Genomic DNA, 19,470 nt, shown 5'->3' with positions numbered 1-19,470 from the left:
TTATCAATTATTCATATTACTGTAAATATTCTTTAATTATACATTATATCCATTCCTTATTGTTGATAAGCACTGTCTCCTACTTTATACACTTACCCTATCTGAGGTTTCTCCATCCATGGTTTTGGGTACTTTGGTACTTGTGGCACCAGGACAAACCTGGCCAGAAGGCATCCTCAGAGCTTCTAGAACATTCCCTGTGGCCAGAGTCTCAGTTCTGAATTTGCACTCATGCATTTTCCTCCGAGTTACCCATCACATCTTGAAGATTACTGTACTCAATACCTGTAAAGGTACTGTGTGTGCTATGTGTTCCGTTTATACTATTCCTTTTTATAACAGAAAATATATTTTCATGTTCTTGTATTTGAGAACACTGGGTGCAGTTTACTTGTTGTCTACAACACATGACAACAGGACCTCATAGAAATGACATTTAGAAATTTAGAAAAGATCTGAATGTTTTTCAGTAATTTCAGCATCCTTGGAAATGCGGCCTACTCCTGGGTTTTTGTTATATTCTTAATTGAGTGATTCAACAGTTTTGTTCTTTTAAGGGTGATGGATTAATTGAGCCCACTGCCACAGGAGATGAATTTGTGATAAACATATATGACATAGCAGTAAGGCATTGCTTCAGTAAGTACTGCACTGCAATGTGAAAAGGGCAGTAAAGTCCTGGCAGTGGGCATTCTGCCATATTCGTTTTGATAAAGTTGCAGGGATTCATCTTTTAATTTCATGCAGTCCACTTTACGTCTTGTTCATTGTATGCATTACATGCTGATGTAGCAATATTTTTTTATGAACTCCTGCAATTAAAGGTGATGCAGTAAACCATTAGATACACAAACTCTGAATGAAGCTGACAACATTTTATCAGCTGCAGTCTCCTGCATTTTCATTTTATACACAACTGTGCTTCCCTCCTGGCATCCCTGTCAGAAAGCAGTGGGTTCAGCTATTGTCCTCAGTCCCTGCTGTTTAGTGAGCTCAAGTTACAGTAACTGTGGAGCCACAGCACAAGACCAGAATATAATTGTCTTTGCCAAGTGCTGCTGACTCACTGAGTGACTGCAGTCTGAGATCTGTGGAGTGAACATCTCTTCCTGCTACTTAAGAAATTGCTGCAGTTGGGGAAAACAAGCGTAAAATTAAATGAGCTGCTCAGCAGTCGGTAAGTTATCCTTGCTTTGTGCTGCTGTGGCTATCTGTATTTCGTAAGTATCGGCACTGGGAATTGTGCTTTTTGAATTATTTTCTTGCCAGGAGACAGGAATACTGCATAAGAACTTTGAAATATAAGGGTTTTAGAAAAACAGATGAATTGCATGCCTAGATTATTAACTAGAAGTTCACATATGGTGTTTCTTAAGGGCATTGATTTTAATATGCATGTTTTTTAAATGGCTGGTTATTTTCTTGGAGAGACATGAAAGTGTTAACTGCAGTTAATACAGCATTGTAAAATTTTGCAAACAGTACTCTGGTTTACCACTTTGCATGCACTGGTACTGAAGGAACTGAGAAATGAAAAATGACTTACTTGAAAGGGATAACGGTGGAGTCACAATTTATTGTGAGTTGTAAGTTACTTAAATGCCAATTTGAATTAGTGACTTGATATTTATAAAACAGAAGCAACTAAGGAAAAATCATTTTCTGAAGTGCATTTTATGAGCATGGGTGCTACTCACAGCTAGTAACAGTGCATTTATTTTAAAGATGTGTCAGCGCACAGTATGCAATTGTCTCCTTACGCCTGTATTTGGATGATTTGAGTTTTTTCTGCAATGCAATGAAAATTCCAAGCAGTTACGCATACAATTTTTACAAATTCTTCCACATTTAGGAAGCTGATAAACTAAACAAATACTCAGTATGTTTGGATCAATTTGAGTTTAACATAGGTATTTTGTTCACATCATTGAATAACACCTTTTCTTTCTAAACCTGCAATTGCAGGTTGTACTTATTAACTTCCCCTCTTTACTTGAATTGCCATTTGTTAATCAGCTCATTTTTATTGCTCTGACCTTTATGCACCAATACAGAATAAGTAATAGGTTTATTCCATACTGAAAAAAAGAAGAAAGAAAACACAACGTTTCGGCCGTGGAGCCTTCTTCAGGTGTGAGCCATGTTCTTTTGCTCACACCTGAAGAAGGCTCCACGGCCGAAACGTTGTGTTTTCTTTCTTCTTTTTTTCAGCATGCAATAAACCTATTACTTGTTCCTTTGCAGCCTACGCATGCTGACGCAGCTACCCACCTGAACTACCAGTACAGAATGAATAATAACTTTCACGCATTTGTCCGATACATGTTTCGTCAGAAGTTTCATACGGTGAGTCGAGTGGAGAGGCACCATCAACTGGAACCCACTATGAGCACACACTGTGAGCTTGCAGGCACCTGACAAGTGCCTTGAATCTTGGTAGCATATGTAGCTGAGCATGAAATCCAATACCACCCAGCCAGTAAACACCACTGCTTGGAGAATTGCAGTAAATGGCAAAGACTAGGCATAAACTACCAGTGTTTATACTATAAGGTTTAACCTGCAGTCTAAGTAAGCACAATTAGTAGTTGACCCAAACAGAATCTCTCTGTATTACATTTTTAGCTTACTTTCACAGATCATTCTACTGATATCTCTTCTCTGTTGTAAATAGATTACTTAATAAAATTGTTCTCTTTATCTTTTTCTCCTTTACTTCCTTTACTGCTTGAACAAGCATTGTTGTCACAGTGCTATGATTTTCTGTCTTTTTAAGTAGAGGAATCACTTTGTGATCAATAAGGCCTTATTGAGATGTCATTTGTCTGACTCCTCTATATTGATTTCCGGTGTACACAATTGAGAGATGCTGTCTTGGTGTTTCATGAGCTCTTGTCATTAAAACTATTGAGAGACTTTTTCTGCAGTTCACTAATGATACAAATTATTTGAGTAACAAAAAATGAGTATTTTAACCAATATAGTAGTGTTTTCAATGAAGATGGGTGTAAGCAGTCATGCAATTATTCAGTTACTTACTGTAATAATAATATGCTTGAAAAAGATGCCGACGATAAAAATGTAAATTATTTTATCCTTTACTTAAACAACCCCTAGACCTAACAAGGCAGCCATGATCTTTTGCCAGTGAATGAGCTCTACAGGTAAAGATCATGTAGAATGTTTGGCCATTGTAGAGAGCTGGAGCTGAAAAGCCACTCAGCTTTCTCAGGCAGATCATGTTACTGGGCCAGGCTTCTGTCACTCACCCTTCTGTGTGGACTCCACCTGTGTTACCTGATGGTAGTTAACTAGCTATTCTTTTGTGTCAGTTAGTGCTATTCTGCATAGTTTCAGTAGTGTCTGTCAGTGTTTTAGCTAGGGAAGTTTAAAAGCATGACTTTCACTGCTTATGTTATCATTGTACTTTTTCTTGGCATAAATGTGTTGTCTGTCTTTTGATTGCACAAAGATCATTTCTAGGCAATTTTCAGATCTGTTTTATTATTTTAAATGTTATGGATTAAAGTATTCTGAGTAACTATTTCTTGAAAGTGTACTTATTAATTCTTTTCTCAGAATAGTCGCAGCCTAGATTCTGGGATATGACAATAGTTCAGACAAACAACAGTCCTTGTGAACTAATATGCTGTCATATGTAAAGCACATTGGAAGAAAAACTAAGTGAAAAAAGTAAATAACTAGTGTGGCAGACTTCATTATTTGTTTGACTGTAAGGAAAAAATAACAAGCTATCTGACATTTTTTAATTCCCATTTTTTTTCTCTCAACATGGATGTTTTTTTTTCAGAAATCAATCAAGTGTTTGTGGATGTCTTCCTTGTTTTCATTAGATGTTCATTGGATATTTATGATTCTTTTTATGATACATTTTTACAGTGATATATTGTCCAAAATAAAAAATGCAGGTACATCAAAAATCCTTAAGGAAGAGTGCTGACCTTCTGATAATAGAGTGACGGGGGACATTTTTATTTCTTCTGTACAATGGCGGCAGTGAGTGGTTAACTGGTCACTTCATGTTGATGGTTATTTTGCTTTTATTTAGTCAGATTCTGGAAACTGCAATAAAAAGAGAAGTGGAAAATATATCTATTGTATCTACTATACGTTCTTTCAAAAACCTTCAGTAAAACGTGCACCCTCAGTACTGTAACATTTCTGATCCTGATATATAATACTCTGTCGGTTTCCCAGCCCTGAAGTCCCCTAAGAAATTAAATTTAACTGAATTTTAGTTATTGAGCTTTAATGTGTGAGATACTGAGCTAGTAAAGTTTAAGGATATTCTTTGGTCAGAACAATTTCAAAGTCTTCTTGGGGAGAGAGTTAGTGGATTTGAGGGGTATTTGGAAAATGTTTGCAGTAATCTCTCTCTGTCAACATACCAAAGTTAATCATGGGCTTCATTCTTACCCTAAGACAAACTCTCTTTGAGTACATAGGCTTCTTAAGACACAGAATTTCTAACATGATATGTGTTCTATAAGGGACATTTAAGTGCTGTATATTGTTTTTTCACTTGCATTAATTTTTCATGAGCTACTAGGTTTTTAACTTAGAGTACAATATTGTGCTATATCGTAAATTATTTGTAGTAGTTCTGCAGGAAGTATAGGGTTGTTGACTGCATACAGGTTCTTTTGTGGAGGTATAACAAGATGCTGTCAAGCTGATTTGTATTTGCAATTACTTTCAAAGAACCAGAGTTTTGGAAGAGTAATCTGTCTTGTTTTCTTCATTTTTTAACTTTCAAAAAGCAATTGATAAGCACTGTTCTTCAAAAGGAGCAGATCATTTTAACTCTCTTTAGAGGGTTAAACATTAACAGTTTTTTCCAAAACAGCTATTAAAATGTTTGTTCTCCTTGGAATTGTCCTGGGGATTTTTGTGGCTGGAAACCTATATACTAGCAATACTGATGATTTTTTTTTTTATGTTTGACAAAATTGTTAAATCAGAATATGGGGACAGAGTTTGGTTATTCACTAGCAGTGAATACAGTGAGTGGCTAAAATCCCACTGCAGTCTGTAGAGGTACCTAGTATTTGACACTCTTAATTGAACTTAACAGAACAAGTAGAAGTTAACTCGGTGCTGAAATGTACAAAGCATGTTAGGAATGAATTGTGCAGACAACCTTTCAGTCCATTTTTCCTTTACCTGAAATTAGTGCTTTCAGCATTCTACAAAAGAATTATTTCCTTATTAGTTTAGCTGCCCTGAAATTAGTGTAATAATAAATGACATGATTTGTAGTTTATAATATAGCAGTATCAGTACAAGGTGGAGAGTGGGGAAATGCCATTAAATTAAGATATCTTTGTTTATACCACAATAACCACTTTATTTCTGTTTTAAAGGCCTAGCACAATGTTCACAGTACAACAGATAGAAAGAAAATACATTTATACTATCTATACTTTATAGTTAAGAAGTGAAAGATGTGTTGTGGCATAAACTGAGCCTATACTGTAACAATGTCTGAAAAACAAAAGGAAAGCATGTATTCTAACGAACCCCCTAAGCATATCAAATTATCTTTTCAGAATGTTGACCCCTTTCTAGAATGTATTTTTACTTGTACCAACTCATACCATAGTGCTGCCTTTTCTGCATACTGTTTCCCTTGGCCTAAAATAATGTCTGGTGCACGGGGGTCTTTATGGACTGATGTTGAGACAGGCCTTGTGGGTATTCCAGAGTGGAATATCATGCTGTAAATTTGCAGCGTGTTGTTTCCAGACAGGATTCGACTCAAATGGCCAGCTCGGCGATCTAGTGCTGTGGGGTTGTTCAGTAAGTAACCCCTGCCAGGATGACTGTAGTGAAGCTGAGTCCTCATATCCACAGGAAGCCCAAGGGAGGAATTCTGAGAAGTACATACATGGTGTTGTTCCAGGTGGTTGCAGAAGGCCGTCCAGCGGACTTTCTTAGCTTTCCTGGATTTATAGACTTATGTGGGCTGGCAGTACTGACTCCAGATGCCACATTTCTTAACTCATATAAGCAACAGCAGGGACGTGGATTTGATGACCTTTGAACTCTCCAGCTGTTTGTGCTTATTCAGTTTCTAAGGGTGGCTTGGGGAATCTCCAAAGCTGGGGAGAAAGGTCTGACTTTTTCTATCCCTGGGACTGAAGCTCCCACTGAGGGATGTCATATTGGAGGGGACTTCAGACTTAAAACAGTTCTTGGCTTCTTTAAGTTTGTCAGACTTACTTTTGAAAATGGAGGAAAAGTAAGTTGTTACAAAGTCAAGTTAAAACCTGTGACTCGCCAGTAGGATATATTTAAGATATTAGTAACAACCCACAATCTCATGCTGCCCTCTTATTCTGGGGTATATAATTAAAAAGGTGTGTTAATTATTAAAAGTAGGAATGCTACAAGTAAAGTTGTAGAATTTTATGACTGCTTGCATTTGTGCGTTGACAATGAAAAAGCCAACACAACAGGTCCGAGTGATTTAGAACAGGTGAACTTTATTTTTTAACTACGTTATTTCACTACAGTGAGACATCATATCATAAATTTAATTGTGCATATGTTCCCCTACTGAATGTATTCTTTTTCTTTCTCTAGGGTGCTGGACAGGACAAACTAGGAATTTACATCAAGTCTGTTGTGAAGGGTGGAGCTGCTGACATGGTGAGTGTCAATGGTCAGGTTTTGAGCCTGTGGCTGAACCTGGCAGTTGAGAGGAAAACACTTTTCACTGATATTCAAGTTTAAAGTGTCAGTTGGGGTGGAAAACATAACTTCATAATGTGCTTTGCTGCATCCTATGAAATGTTAAGCAACACTGTAAACTTAGTATTTTATTTAATTATTTTAAATTGTCTTCCATTATGCCATCTCATTATTTTGTAGTTTTATAAGACCCTCATTACAATGAGGTGTAATCAGTTGCAAGAATTACAAGCTACAGACTCTTACTACTGGAGATATTATTGTAATTAATTTGTAAGTCTCTTCGAATCCAGTTCAAGTTTGGCTTTTGCACATTTAGTTAGTTCAATCTATTTAGCTGAATTCAAGATGACTGCTATACGGGATTATAATGTGAAAATAAAAGTCAGACCTCTTCGGTGACTCAGTCAGTAAAGGCGCATGCCCAAAAACAGGTTGAGCTGTATGGCCCAGAGGTTCTGGGTTCGACTCGGGATCATATTACTAACCAACTGTAGCCAGGATTAACCCAAGAGCCTGAGCACCACTGGGGGTTGGATGGAAATAGCCTGTTGGGGCACTCTTAGCCCTCGACGAAGACAGTTACCCTGTGGTTTTTACTACATTTAAGGGATGTGCCTGTGCTCTGTTCAGCACTGCATTTGGATGGGTGCTACAAAAAATAGTGATTCTGCTTTTTTGAAGAAAAAAAATCCTAGAAAACTATGTATAAACAAATATGACCTTAAATTAAATTCATTGCTTTTTTATTACTACATCACAACATGCACAAAAGCCTGCAGCCTAGAAATGGTGTTAGAGTGGGAGGGAATTCTTAATCTGTTTTCTGTGAGATTTTATGATTTTACCAGAAATTCACTTGAATCCATCAAAATGGCACTAAAATACATTTGTTTGACAATTAGTCTCTCACAAAAATGTCCCCTGTACGTCTAAAATACATTATGAAAATCAGCTATATTGTAGTCATCGGTCATAGTAGTAAACATATAGAGTATATAGCCCTGCATGTTATGCCTAAACCAGTTTTAAAATAATGTTGATGAACATAAATTAAGTTTACATCGCTTTACATATGTCTCATTGTCAAAGTTCTCAGGAGCACAGAACTAGAGTTGCTTGTTTTTTTACTTACATTATCAAAACAGGTTAATTTGTTTGTTCATGCTGATAGAGACTTCAGTGAGCCTTTGGAGTTAATCACTGAATAAAGATGCACACTGACTGACCTGTTAATTGATCTAATATTTCTTGGTGTGATTGAAGTTTAAAAAGCACATATTTTAAGTGTATCCTCAAAGCTGTTTTTTTTTGCACTTCAGTACTTTGCTGAGTTTAACAGGAACTGTGTCTTCAGATAAAATGTCTTTATTTTGTGAAACCGGCAGTGTGTGGCATAGAGACTGGGAGAGCAAAGTAGTGTTCTTTAATCATTGTATAGCTTGAAAAGTGAGCTTTTTCATCATAGGACCTTATAAAAAAGATGATTAGACAAGTACAACTTTGGAGCCAGTTACATGTAACGTGTTGTATTTCAGCTGCATTGGGTTATACCAGCCTAAAGTGAAACCTACATTTTTTTCCCTCTAGGATGGCCGGTTGGCGGCAGGAGACCAGTTACTCAGTGTGGATGGGCGTAGCCTTGTGGGCCTTTCTCAAGAAAGGTAACATGTACACCTTGTCACACTCAACAGTTTCAACAGCACTTTCAGTAACAAGGTTTTTTAGTCATGTAAAAACATTATTACAGCCTCTCCATGCCATATTTTTTTAAAGAATATTTTCATTGTATGATGTTTGAGGTACTGATAGAGGGGTTCTAACAAAATGGTCTGTTTCAGTTTGAAATAATTATAATTTACTACAATATTACTGGTGATTAGACAGCACAGTGGCACAATGGTTAGCATTGCTGCCTCGCAGTGCTGGAGCCCCAGGTTCAATTCCAGGGGTGCCATTTCTCTGGAGTTTCTTTGTTCTCCCATGGATCGCATAGGTTTCCTCTGGGTCCCATAGTCCAAAAACATACTGGTACTGAAGGTTAATTGGCTTCTGGGAAAATTGGCCATAGTGTGAGTGTGTGTTTGTGTCTGTGTGTGCCCTGTGATGGACTGGAGTCCCATCCAGTGTGTATGACTTAGGCTACTGAAAGAATTTAACCTTTAATCTAAGTTTTTAATTTAAAACTACGATCTTAGAAAGCCTGAAGTACATTTTTGAATGGATAGCGAGAGTGAACAAGATTGAATTGGAATTTTCTTTGTTCTTTATTCCCAAAAAAAGTTGCCAGAAGAAAAGCCTTGTTGCAGCCAACAAATATGTCATTTGTTAACTAGAGTGGGCATGGCCAGTCCAGATCCTAAAGAGTCACAAAGTTTTTTATAGGTCGTTCTCAAAACAGTAGGTCCTAAACATACTTAATCAAGATATTTGTTCAGTTAAATGATGTACAGATTATGTGAAATGAGTGCCTTGAGCCTTCAAGGATCACAGATGACCCTTCCTGAATTCTGTGAACAATTTAACTCAAAAACACATGTTTTTATAAATTGTCTTGTATTAAGTATGACCTGTAAGACCTCTTGGGCACATTAAGTGTTAAAATTAAAACAAATTTTCTTTTAGGGCTGCTGAGCTCATGACACGAACAGGCTCTGTTGTAACACTAGAGGTTGCCAAGCAGGGAGCAATTTATCATGGACTGGCCACACTGCTCAACCAGCCCTCACCAATGATGCAGAGAGGTAAGTACTATTCATGTCTTTAAGGATCACTGAGCACTCTTCCTAACTCCACTGGATTAGCGTCAACGTATTAAGCCCCAGTCATAAGCTAGAACACTGAGCAGAAATGGAAGTATTAGACAAATTAGAAAACTTAAAACCAAATAGTGATCAGGTCCAGATGTTAAATACCCAAGCAGGCTTTTGTTGAAAGAGATCAGCAAGGTCATTTCCATTTTTTTGTAATTGAAAACTGGAGAAATTCCAGGAGACTGGACAGTTGCCAATGTAATACCATTATTCAAAAAGAGGAATGTACTGATCAAGGTAGTATTATAGGTCAGTCAACTTAACATGCATATTAAATAAAATACCATTAGGGACAAACTAGAATCAGATTTGTGTAACTACTGTATGTTATAATTGGCGAAAATGAAAAGGGATGTTACAGAGAGATCTTATTTGAAGAATACTTTAGTACATAGTTATTGATGCATAGAATACATTACAATAACACATAGTGGAAGCAGAAAGAGTGGGGATTTTTCAAGTCTAGACTTAATACTGTGATTGATTCACTATGTGTGTAGCAAAATAATTAGCATGGAAGAGCTGATGAATGTCCTGTTCTTGTCATTTTTTCTTATTTTTTTATAACTGTACCATTTCCCAGTTAAATTACCAGTTACCCCAGTTACATTACTTATGTATTTACTTTCCATATGTTTGGAGTGGAGCAAAAGTGTATTGGTCAAAAGCAAAGGTTAGCATGAATTGTAGGTGTGTTTGTAGATAACATAGAAGTGAGGTTTTGCTGGGAAGACAGTCTTACAGAAATTGTTTAGTAGTACCTTAGAAAAGGTGAAATGAACATATGGTCACTGACATGTAGTAGTGAGCAGAAGTCAAATGGTTAAAGAGTTGTTTGCGTTGGACTGTGAAATAAATGTTACCTTGTCATGGGTCTGTGTGTCCACTGCTTACAACTTCTGTACTGTCTGAGGGTGTTTTTATCCTTTAATTGGTTAATGCTCTTACCAGCAAGAAAGTGAAGACCTTTTTACACAGAGCAGACTCCAAAGGCAATCCCAGTAGATAGAAATATTGTAGTTGAGCAGAATTCTCTTGTGGAATGTTATTCCTTGCTTGACACTGCCATAAAAGGTTAGGAATGCTAATGAAATCCACACAACTTGACTGCTTGACTGAGTGAGTAATGAGGCACCTTTGGCAGAAAGTATTGGCTATCAGCTACCTATTAACAGATAATATCCTCCATATGTCAACATGCTGCCTAGACCATACAATAAAATTTAAAGACCATACAATTTAAAAGCTATTTTAGGAAAGTGAAATGCCTCTATTTTTAGAACTAACCTGTTATGTGCAGAAAAAAATAGATTCTCAAGCTGTTGCAAGACGAAACAAGACAAGATATGTTTGGTGTTATATTTTAAAAGGCTGAGTTTTCTTTTGCATTTTTGAAAGATATATACAAAAATGTCAGTGTTTACTCTTTTATTAATGTTAATTGTAGCAGAATTGCAGTGTGTTCTTCATGGAGTTTGGACTTGAACCGGATGAAATTAGTCTGTGGATTCTCACTAGAAACACAAAGATGTTTTTAGAAATTTCATAAATTGCTTAATATTACATCCTGTATTTTGGACAACAAAATAGAGCTCCATTAAAAGCCATGTGATCCTTTTCCAGGCATTTAGCTGATGGTCTTTTAAATCTCCTTTTATTTTTATTTTTCTGCAAGCTAAGTTCACAGTTTAGAGTTGCCACTTGTCAGTTAGCTCAACCTATCTGATTCAAGCAACTTTCTGCACAGGGAGAATGAAGAACTGAGTGCACAGTCCATTGACTCGCCCATCTATCATAGCCAGTTTTCATTTAAAATGTGTGAGCTCTACATACCTTATTGAAGAGTGTGCACCTTTTGAAGGCATGGAGCTCACATGTACCCAGCAAGATCCAAGGGTTGCTGTGCTGTGGCAAGCCGAGGGTTCCTTGCTTGAATCAGACCAAGCAGAAAACAAGGACCAGTGTCAGACATGCCCACGTGTTTCATTTTGTTTCCTTTGTTTCACAGCATCAGACCGTGGCCGCGGCTCAGGTAAACCCAGACCAAAGAGTGAGGGCTTTGAGCTCTACAACAACTCTGCGCAGAATGGCTCTCCAGAAAGTCCCCAGGGCCCGTGGGGCGAGTATCACGAACCAAAGAAAATAACCGGTGAGGAGAGGCTGCTGAAGAACAGGGCTGACCACCGTTCTAGCCCCAATGTGGCCAGTGAGTACGGCCCAGGTCAGACGCCCCCTCTTTGCATTATCATTGGGAGCATCTGTAGTGGTTGGGAAAGTGATGGGTGACTGAGGAATGCATTTAAGCACCTCAAGTATTTTGAAACTTCATGATGTTAAATCATTATTCCACAAGCTGTGGCTAACTGAGTGCATCTATGTGGGAATTAATAGATGGGTCTAATGTCAATCTGTTTTACCAATTGTAGAATTCATTCTTTTCTGTTCCTTTCTTCAAATTTGACTCTCACTTTTTGTTATGGTTTTAAACTTTTTGTGGTTTTTGCAAGTACAAAGTAACATGAAATAAATGTGTATACGTATGAGGTAATGTATTAAAGTATGTAATTAAGGTACCCTTTTTAGTGGAGAGAATAATCTTGTAAATGATAGAAAATAATTTTAATTATAAATGATCAAAACTACATGGAAACTGTTACTGGTTTTTTATTAATTGCGTAGATTCTAACAAGTTAGATTGTTCACATACTGTTTATAATTGGTCTTTTAATGAATATGTCTGTGTTAATAGCCTTGTTTGAAATATATTTATAAAGTATAGTCTGCAACTCCTACACAGAATTTTTCCCACAATAAAAATAATCTTTATATTCCAACTGTGATTTAAAATAGTTTTTAAAAAGTTAAGTAAAACCATTCTACTTTCTTTTTGACCGTACGATGCATACATTCAGTGCTATATTTATTTTTAAGCCATCTCATTAACTTTGAAAGGTGAATGCAGGAGCTGCACCTGCCTGTTAAAGGGAGAACTCTATGACCGGGGCAATTCTCTGTCTCAGGGTTAATTAATTTTAATTTTACGCAATTTTATTTGTGAGTTCTGGGGTAAAACTTGCTCTTTACATTGTTAGCTACTTTCTCTTCCACAGACCAGCCCCAGAGCCCAGGAGGAAAGCCTGTTTATTCAGGGGGACCAACAGCGAAAATCACCTCAGTCTCGACTGGCAACCTCTGCACCGACGTAAGTGGAATTCTGTGTGACATAATCTCTGTCCTCGTAGCTGTTTCATAACTTCTCCCACTCAATTACTGAAGAGGGCAACAGTGAAATCATGTGCTTCTGTAGTCTATTATTGTTATTATAAATCCTTGTTTTCTGCTATTAGATAAGATATAAAATAACAAAAGCAGCAGCAAAACCATTTGCCACAGATTAATTGCTTTGATTAAAATTCTACATTTAGTATGAAAACAGCTGAGGTGATTATAAAATAATTTGCAAAAATGTATGTTAATCATAAATCTGTCTAAACCCTTCTAAGCAGAGTTACCAGTTTTGAATTGGAGTTAAATGTGGACCTTTATCTTTTTATAATGGAAATCTTTTTTTTTTGCCTTATCCCTCCCCCCTCAGGATCAGCCCCCTCCTCCCCGTCCTGAAGCCTACCCTATTCCCACCCAGACCTACACCAGGGAGTACTTCACCTTCCCAGCTCCTAAATCTCAGGACCGTATGGGCCCAGGCCCGGGGCAGCAGTGGCAGAGCTACGAGGACGGAGTCCCAGGTCAGCATGACGACCATCACCCTGGCAACATGGTGATACAGGTAAGAAGGCGGACTGAAGCCTGGTGTCATTGTGGGCATTCCTTTCGACATATCTGTTACTCCTAATCACTTCTCTGGGACCTGGAGTCAGTCAGAACCACCAGTTTCCTCAGGTCCAAGTAGTGGAGCCCATCCCATGTTTAGCTGAGTTTTTAAGTTTAGTGTATTCATCTCCAGTGTGCTCAAAAACCAATGATGGAGGTGCTTACTGTGCACTGACATTTAACTGTTTACCTCTGTGCAGGAGTCATACACATTAGCCATGTTTGTCTATAATGTTTTGAAACAAACAGGAAACTTTAATTACCATTTGCCAAATCAGAATAGTCCAATATATATTGGTTGTCACACTTACTAACTAAAGTTAGTGACTGACTAAATGCTAAATCTACTGGGTTTTGATGTCAGTTCTTTAAGGGAGTAATATAATATTATTATCCTCTTCATTACTCAGGACATGTCTCAGGATGACATTGGTGACTAATCTCATTATAAAAGTTAGAAATGTTAGTACTTTTTATGGAAGAGAGTGTGCTCATTGTGTTTGAACATTTTGCAATCCGGTGTAGTCATATTAAAGCAAAGCCTCTAGTTTTAGTTAACAAAGGCTGACATCTCCTTGCTGCTGTTAGCTGTCTCCTATGAAAGTAATTGAACACAACACTTGAGTACACCCCATGGCATACAATTACTGACGTGTGCTGTGTGTCGACAGCTTGTTTAGATGTGGTTGCCTTAGTATGTTCAAGGCCGTATGTTATTTAGCAAGGTGTGACAATATTTGAGTTCAGGTAAATAAGAAACACTTCTTTCTTTAACACTGGACCTAAGGAGAAAGGAATTTAAACTGTGGAAAAAAATATTACAAAGTGTATAGAATTGCATAGCTTAGAACATTCACATTCAGTAAGTCATTATACTAATGGTCTTGAACATTCTGTATTATTCTTTAATCAACTTGACTTGCTGTAGCCCAATAATAGATTTATAATATTTTTTAAAATTATAATTTCTGGTGTTTTGATCTGTTAATTTCTTGTTATATGTCATAAACCTACACATTTCTTCAAAAGGATTTAAATCCCTGTAATTTGTCGTGGAGCCAATAGAAAATTGTCCCTTGTCTAAACAACAAAACAGTATCAACCAGTTTTGTAAAGTTTGGTGTTTTGACAGGTAGCATGCTAGTTAATGGGTTAAAAATAAATCTGCAATTAATAATAAGAATGCTTTAAGAAGTAGACATGAACAAACTGTTTAGTTGATGAACTGCTTTAACTCATGATAACTTATGCTATGAGGCGCTGTAATATTCATTCATGGTCAGTCTTATTTGCTAGTGTACCTTAAATCCTTTCCCCAGCTGTTGTTTATCACCTCTGTCCTCTCCCTCAGCGGGCCACTCGCTCTCAGGAGGAGCTTTCTGATGACAGGGGTTTATATTACTTGGAGAGGGGCCGCCAGGAGGACCTGGCTCACCTGCAGCACCGAGAGGCAGAGTACCAACGAGAGCGTGGCAGCGGAGAACACTGGAACCACCAAGTGTCCTCCTCTGTGGAGTCGAGCACCTCCAGCCAGGAGCACCTCAACTACTCCTGTTCCTCTAAGAATGCCCCCAACCACAAGAGTGGGCCTGGCCGCTGGAAGACACCTATAGCCCCTCACTCGGCTCCTGTGGCTGTCTCCCAACCCATCCGCACAGACCTTCCACCCCCACCTCCACCCCCTCCACCTGTGCAGTACGCAACCGAGTTTGACTCCCAGGCCGAACTGCCTCTTCCTCCCCCTCCTGCCACAACTTCCCAACAGGCAGCTGACCGCAAGAAGCGGGAGGAGCAGCAACGTTGGTACGAGAAGGAGAAGGCGCGGCTGGAGGAGGAGAGGGACAGGAAGAGAAGAGAGCAAGAGAGAAAACTAGGCCACATGCGCAACCCTTCAGGGCCTGTCCCTCTTGCCAACCAGCAGATTGGGCCTATGCCTCCTCCGCCGCAACACCAGCAGTTACCTCCCCCTCCAGCACCCATACCGATGCAACAGCCACAATCCTACCTCCCGCCTCAGCAGCAGCCCCCCAGACCAGAGAAGTTATCCAGCATCCCACGGGCGCCCCCTCCTCCGCAGGAGACAGTAATCCGGGAGCTGCTTCCCCAGCAGCAACCTCGAACCATTGAGCGCCGAGACTTGCAGTACATCACCATCAGTAAGGAGGAGTTGTCCTCCAGCGACAGCCTTTCTCCTGACCCCTGGAAACGGGATGCCCGAGAAAAACTGGAGAAACAGCAGCAGATGCATATTGTGGACCTGCTGGACAAAGAGATCCAGGAGCTGCAGGCCAAGCCAGAGCGCACAGCCGAGGAGAACGACCGGCTGCGCAAGCTGATGCTAGAGTGGCAGTTCCAGAAGCGGCTGCAGGAGTCTAAGCAGAGTGAGGAGGATGAGGAGGAGGATGACGACGAGGACGTGGACACCATGATGATCATGCAACGGCTAGAGGCTGAGAAGAGAGTGCGGGTGAGGTCCTACAGAAACAGGGCAGGGAAGGTGGAAGAAAAGGGTTAAGATAGAAGTGAAGCAATTATGAAGCGAAAGATGGCAGTGGCCAGTTTGGAGACCAATGTTAGAGTAAGAAGCAAAAAAAAAGGAGAAGTAGAGGAATTGGCAGTGAAGGCTGACTAATTGACCAGAGGAACATGGAATTATTTATTTGTAACATTATTTATGAATGTGGATAAGGCAGAAGGTTAAGGGGTGGGTGGAGAAGATAATGCAGAGAGACTGGAAGGTGGGAACACTGGGCTTAGAACCAAAAGAGGATTTTGAGAAGAAAGGAGGGAATGCAATTAAGACAGTAATAGCAGCATTGAAAATTATAAATTGGGCAAGGGGAATGATAATTTAAGAGTGTAAGAATTGATTAGGAATCATTGTGGAAAGTCAGTGAAATATGCCAGTGGATTTTTACACTACTTTCAAAGAGATATAGGTTAGATATAACCTAGTGGGAGTTCACAGTGATTGAATGATTTCCGCGATGCCATGTGAATATGACACAGGACTACGATATTGTTATGCCATTTGAAAAATTACCCTCTAAATATAACTAATAAAGGAAAATGTGGTTCCTGGGTGCTCAGATAGTAATGACATCATGCAAAGAGGTGATTTGTTTTGTAGGATTAGGAAAGGACTCGGGTGTTTGAACTGCCTGTCCAGCTGCTCCAGGTGGCAGTGTACATCTTGGGCCAGGTGGAATTAAGCTGGCAGCAAGGATGTTTGGATCATGTACTGGTGATTCCATTCACTGGCAGGACACCAACAAGCCTTATGGGCCTGTCCTCTGGCAGAAAGAGCAGAGCGGCTGGTGTTTCACTCAGTGTTTATAAAGACATGTGTCTTGGGCAAAGTGTTTTTTTCTCATCCCTCTCCTGGGGTAGTGCAGTCTATTGTCAGAGTGAGTAAGGATTTGCTGCTCTAAATTGGACAGCAGTGCTAAATGGAGTTAATTAGCATGACAAAAAGTAATAGGTGTAACTGCTGTACTAATCATGCAGTGTAGGCTGTAGATTAAAGTTAGATTTTCTTATTGGGAAGACATAAGGAAGACTAAGACGTACAGTAGGATTCTAGGGTGAGTCCCAGAATCCTTAAATTCATCAAAAAGATCCAGCAAAATTGGTTACATAGTTCTACAGCCTTTTTTCTTGACCATACACAACTATAAATGTAATTTTTGTTCTAATTTCATTGGTTTAAAGAAGCCTTCAGGTATGTCTTACAAGGATGTAAATAGCCAATTACCCAACACAGAATTTGTGAGATATGGACCTATTTTGAAACAAAACCTTGCACAAGCTTCCAATGCTGCTCTCATGAGGTGAATAGATGTTTGTGCTTTCTCCCAATTCAGGTGCAGTACATCTTGATTCTCAGAAATGTTTTATTTCTTCCTCTACAGCTCATTTCTCATTATTTTCTTTCTGGTCTTTTTTTCAGCTAATAGCTTCTCTAGCAGCATCGTTCACCATTACTGAATAAATGCCTGAGGCTGCTTAGTATCTACGGTATATTTCCTTGTAAAATTACACTTTAGAATGATAATTTAGAATATGAACATTCTGTGCTCCTCTTTACCAAAACAGCAGGTAAAGATATCATTATTTTTTTTGTCAAATACATTTTTCTTAAACTGTGTGCTAATACACAGATTTTGTAAAATAAAAGTAACCTTTTCAGTGCACAGTTTTTGGGCTTTGAACAAGGAGAGTCTGAAGCATTTTTTAAAAGGTCACAGCCTCTGGATGTTTGAAGGAAAAATATTGTTTTTGCTACAAGTGGGGGCTCTGGAATGAGGTGGAAATACCTTCTAAAACCTCATGCATTACTTCAGTTTCATCCTGAGTGTTTGCTGAGGGGAAGTTGGGCGTTGCTGCTAATGAATCCCATGCTTGTGAGGAATGTTCTTGGCACCACATCACTGACTCAAACCGAAGCAATGTTTCACTTTTATCCACTTTTATTCTTTTCTTTTCATTTCTTCCCTTCCTGCAGCAGACTGCTGTTCCAGCAATCTCTGTTCTAGACTTGGTATGTTCTTTACACTTTTCTTCTTTGTGCTGAAATGCCACCTGTTTCCCTTCTGTCACTCATTTCATCTTGCCTTGGTGACCCGTGATCTTGTCTCAGGGTGCAGTAACTAAGGCCAAAAGCTGCACTTCAAGTTTCACAGCAGCCACGGTGAAATCAACTTGGGAAAACTGAGTTCTTATAAGGTTCTGTGCGACCCTTTCCTGCACCTGACCCACTGCTGCAGCAAAATGTCTTCCTCTTTTGAAGCATAAAGTGCAGATGCATTTCAGACGTCCTCAAGACATGTGTTAAAATCAGTTTTTGAATAAATGTGAATTATAGTGGAGATTCATGTCTTGATAAGCCCTTCAATTTTGAGTTGCAATGCTCTTTAATGGTCCTTGTCATCATTTCCATGAAGCAATTTTTTCAATTACAGTTGACTTGAAGAGAATATGGTAGTAATTAATGACTTCTGTCTTCCAGAAAGTCAAGAGAGCATTCCCTAATATCTATCAACGTGTATTGTTGCACCATAATTGGTGAACATTCTGGTAGTCAGATCTGTGTAAAGCAGTGAAATCAAAGCAGCAGCTTTCACAGTGCATTGAAAGCCGGAGCACTCCTGCATGGAAAGGACCCTCTCCAAACGTAGAAGCTATGAACAGAGTTAATGTGACTTTTCCTTCTGCATGTTTGTATCATAACTGTGTTACTGTTCTCATGCAGTTATCCAGTGTTTCTCCTGCCTGTGATTCCTTTGACTATCATCCCTCATTGAAATGTTCTTTGGGAGTTTTTTTTCCAGGAAGCCGCAGACTCTTTCTGGGTGATCTCACAGTATGGAAGGAAGTCTCCGTTTACCACAAAGTGTTTTTTGTGGGCTTGTAGTGGTTATTATTGTTGGCTGCTCTAAACAATCCAAATAAACTGTCACTTTGCTTTTTGAAAGACCCATCTGTGACCCAGTTTAATAAAAAAGTGAAGAATAAATATATTGAGAGGACAGTTAGTGATTTCTTTAGTGTGGTGTTCTATTGTGTAGATGTGTAGGACACAGTCCTACAGTGTCTGATCTGTCTATTATTCTAAAAACTTGCTTTTACTAGTTTGGCATTGATGGAGTCCCTAGCAGAATATGCATGTTACTCTGTACCTATATAGTGGTAGAAGCTGTGAACTCCTGCTGAATCCACATGCTTAACTCTAACCTTCACGCTTGCTTTAGCGCAGATGCTTCTACCTTTCTGTACTTAACTCCCATCTTCTATACCAAGCTCCCTGATAAGGAAGGAATGTTTTAATTGCTCTCTGAGTCCTTGAGTTTCTTGATAAAGTACCTCAAAGACAGGAGGGGGGGGTGTAGAGAAAAGTATATATAAGCTGTGTAGAGCCATATGCGTTGCTCCTTGTATGCATACAATAAAGCTTAGCTTGACAAACGCATACTTCAGGCTCGAATCTCTTGGTTTCTTCAGCATTACCTATTTTGTTATATAAGCTTTTTATACGCATTTTTGTTCAAGAATTACGTCTAGTTCTGTTATTGCAGATACATTCAAGCTTATTTCTTGTCTTGCCAAAGTAGTG

General features: G+C 38.8%; 1 protein-coding gene across 12 annotated transcripts in view; it reads left to right on the top strand.

Annotated features, from left to right (window-relative positions):
- The window catches only part of afdna (afadin, adherens junction formation factor a), a 174,858-nt gene that overhangs the window by 138,288 nt on the left and 17,100 nt on the right, over positions 1-19,470 (top strand). For 6 of the 12 annotated variants that reach the window (XM_088929639.1, XM_088929631.1, XM_088929614.1 and 3 more), the window contains 7 exons: positions 6,607-6,672; positions 8,305-8,378; positions 9,340-9,458; positions 11,536-11,748; positions 12,638-12,729; positions 13,123-13,314; positions 14,710-15,825. In XM_088929639.1, coding sequence (XP_088785765.1) covers positions 6,607-6,672; positions 8,305-8,378; positions 9,340-9,458; positions 11,536-11,748; positions 12,638-12,729; positions 13,123-13,314; positions 14,710-15,825 — 1,872 coding nt within the window. The remainder of the gene's footprint in view (positions 1-6,606; positions 6,673-8,304; positions 8,379-9,339; positions 9,459-11,535; positions 11,749-12,637; positions 12,730-13,122; positions 13,315-14,709; positions 15,826-19,470) is intronic. The other 6 variants (XM_088929622.1, XM_088929605.1, XM_088929689.1 and 3 more) reach the window with 2 other exon arrangements.

The sequence above is a fragment of the Atractosteus spatula genome, chromosome 2 (assembly GCF_055471065.1).
Source record: "Atractosteus spatula isolate fAtrSpa1 chromosome 2, fAtrSpa1.hap1, whole genome shotgun sequence".
In the NCBI taxonomy this organism is placed as follows: Eukaryota; Metazoa; Chordata; class Actinopteri; order Semionotiformes; family Lepisosteidae; genus Atractosteus; species Atractosteus spatula.
Note: the sequence above shows the minus strand (reverse complement) of the source record. Positions and strands in the feature narration are given on the sequence as shown.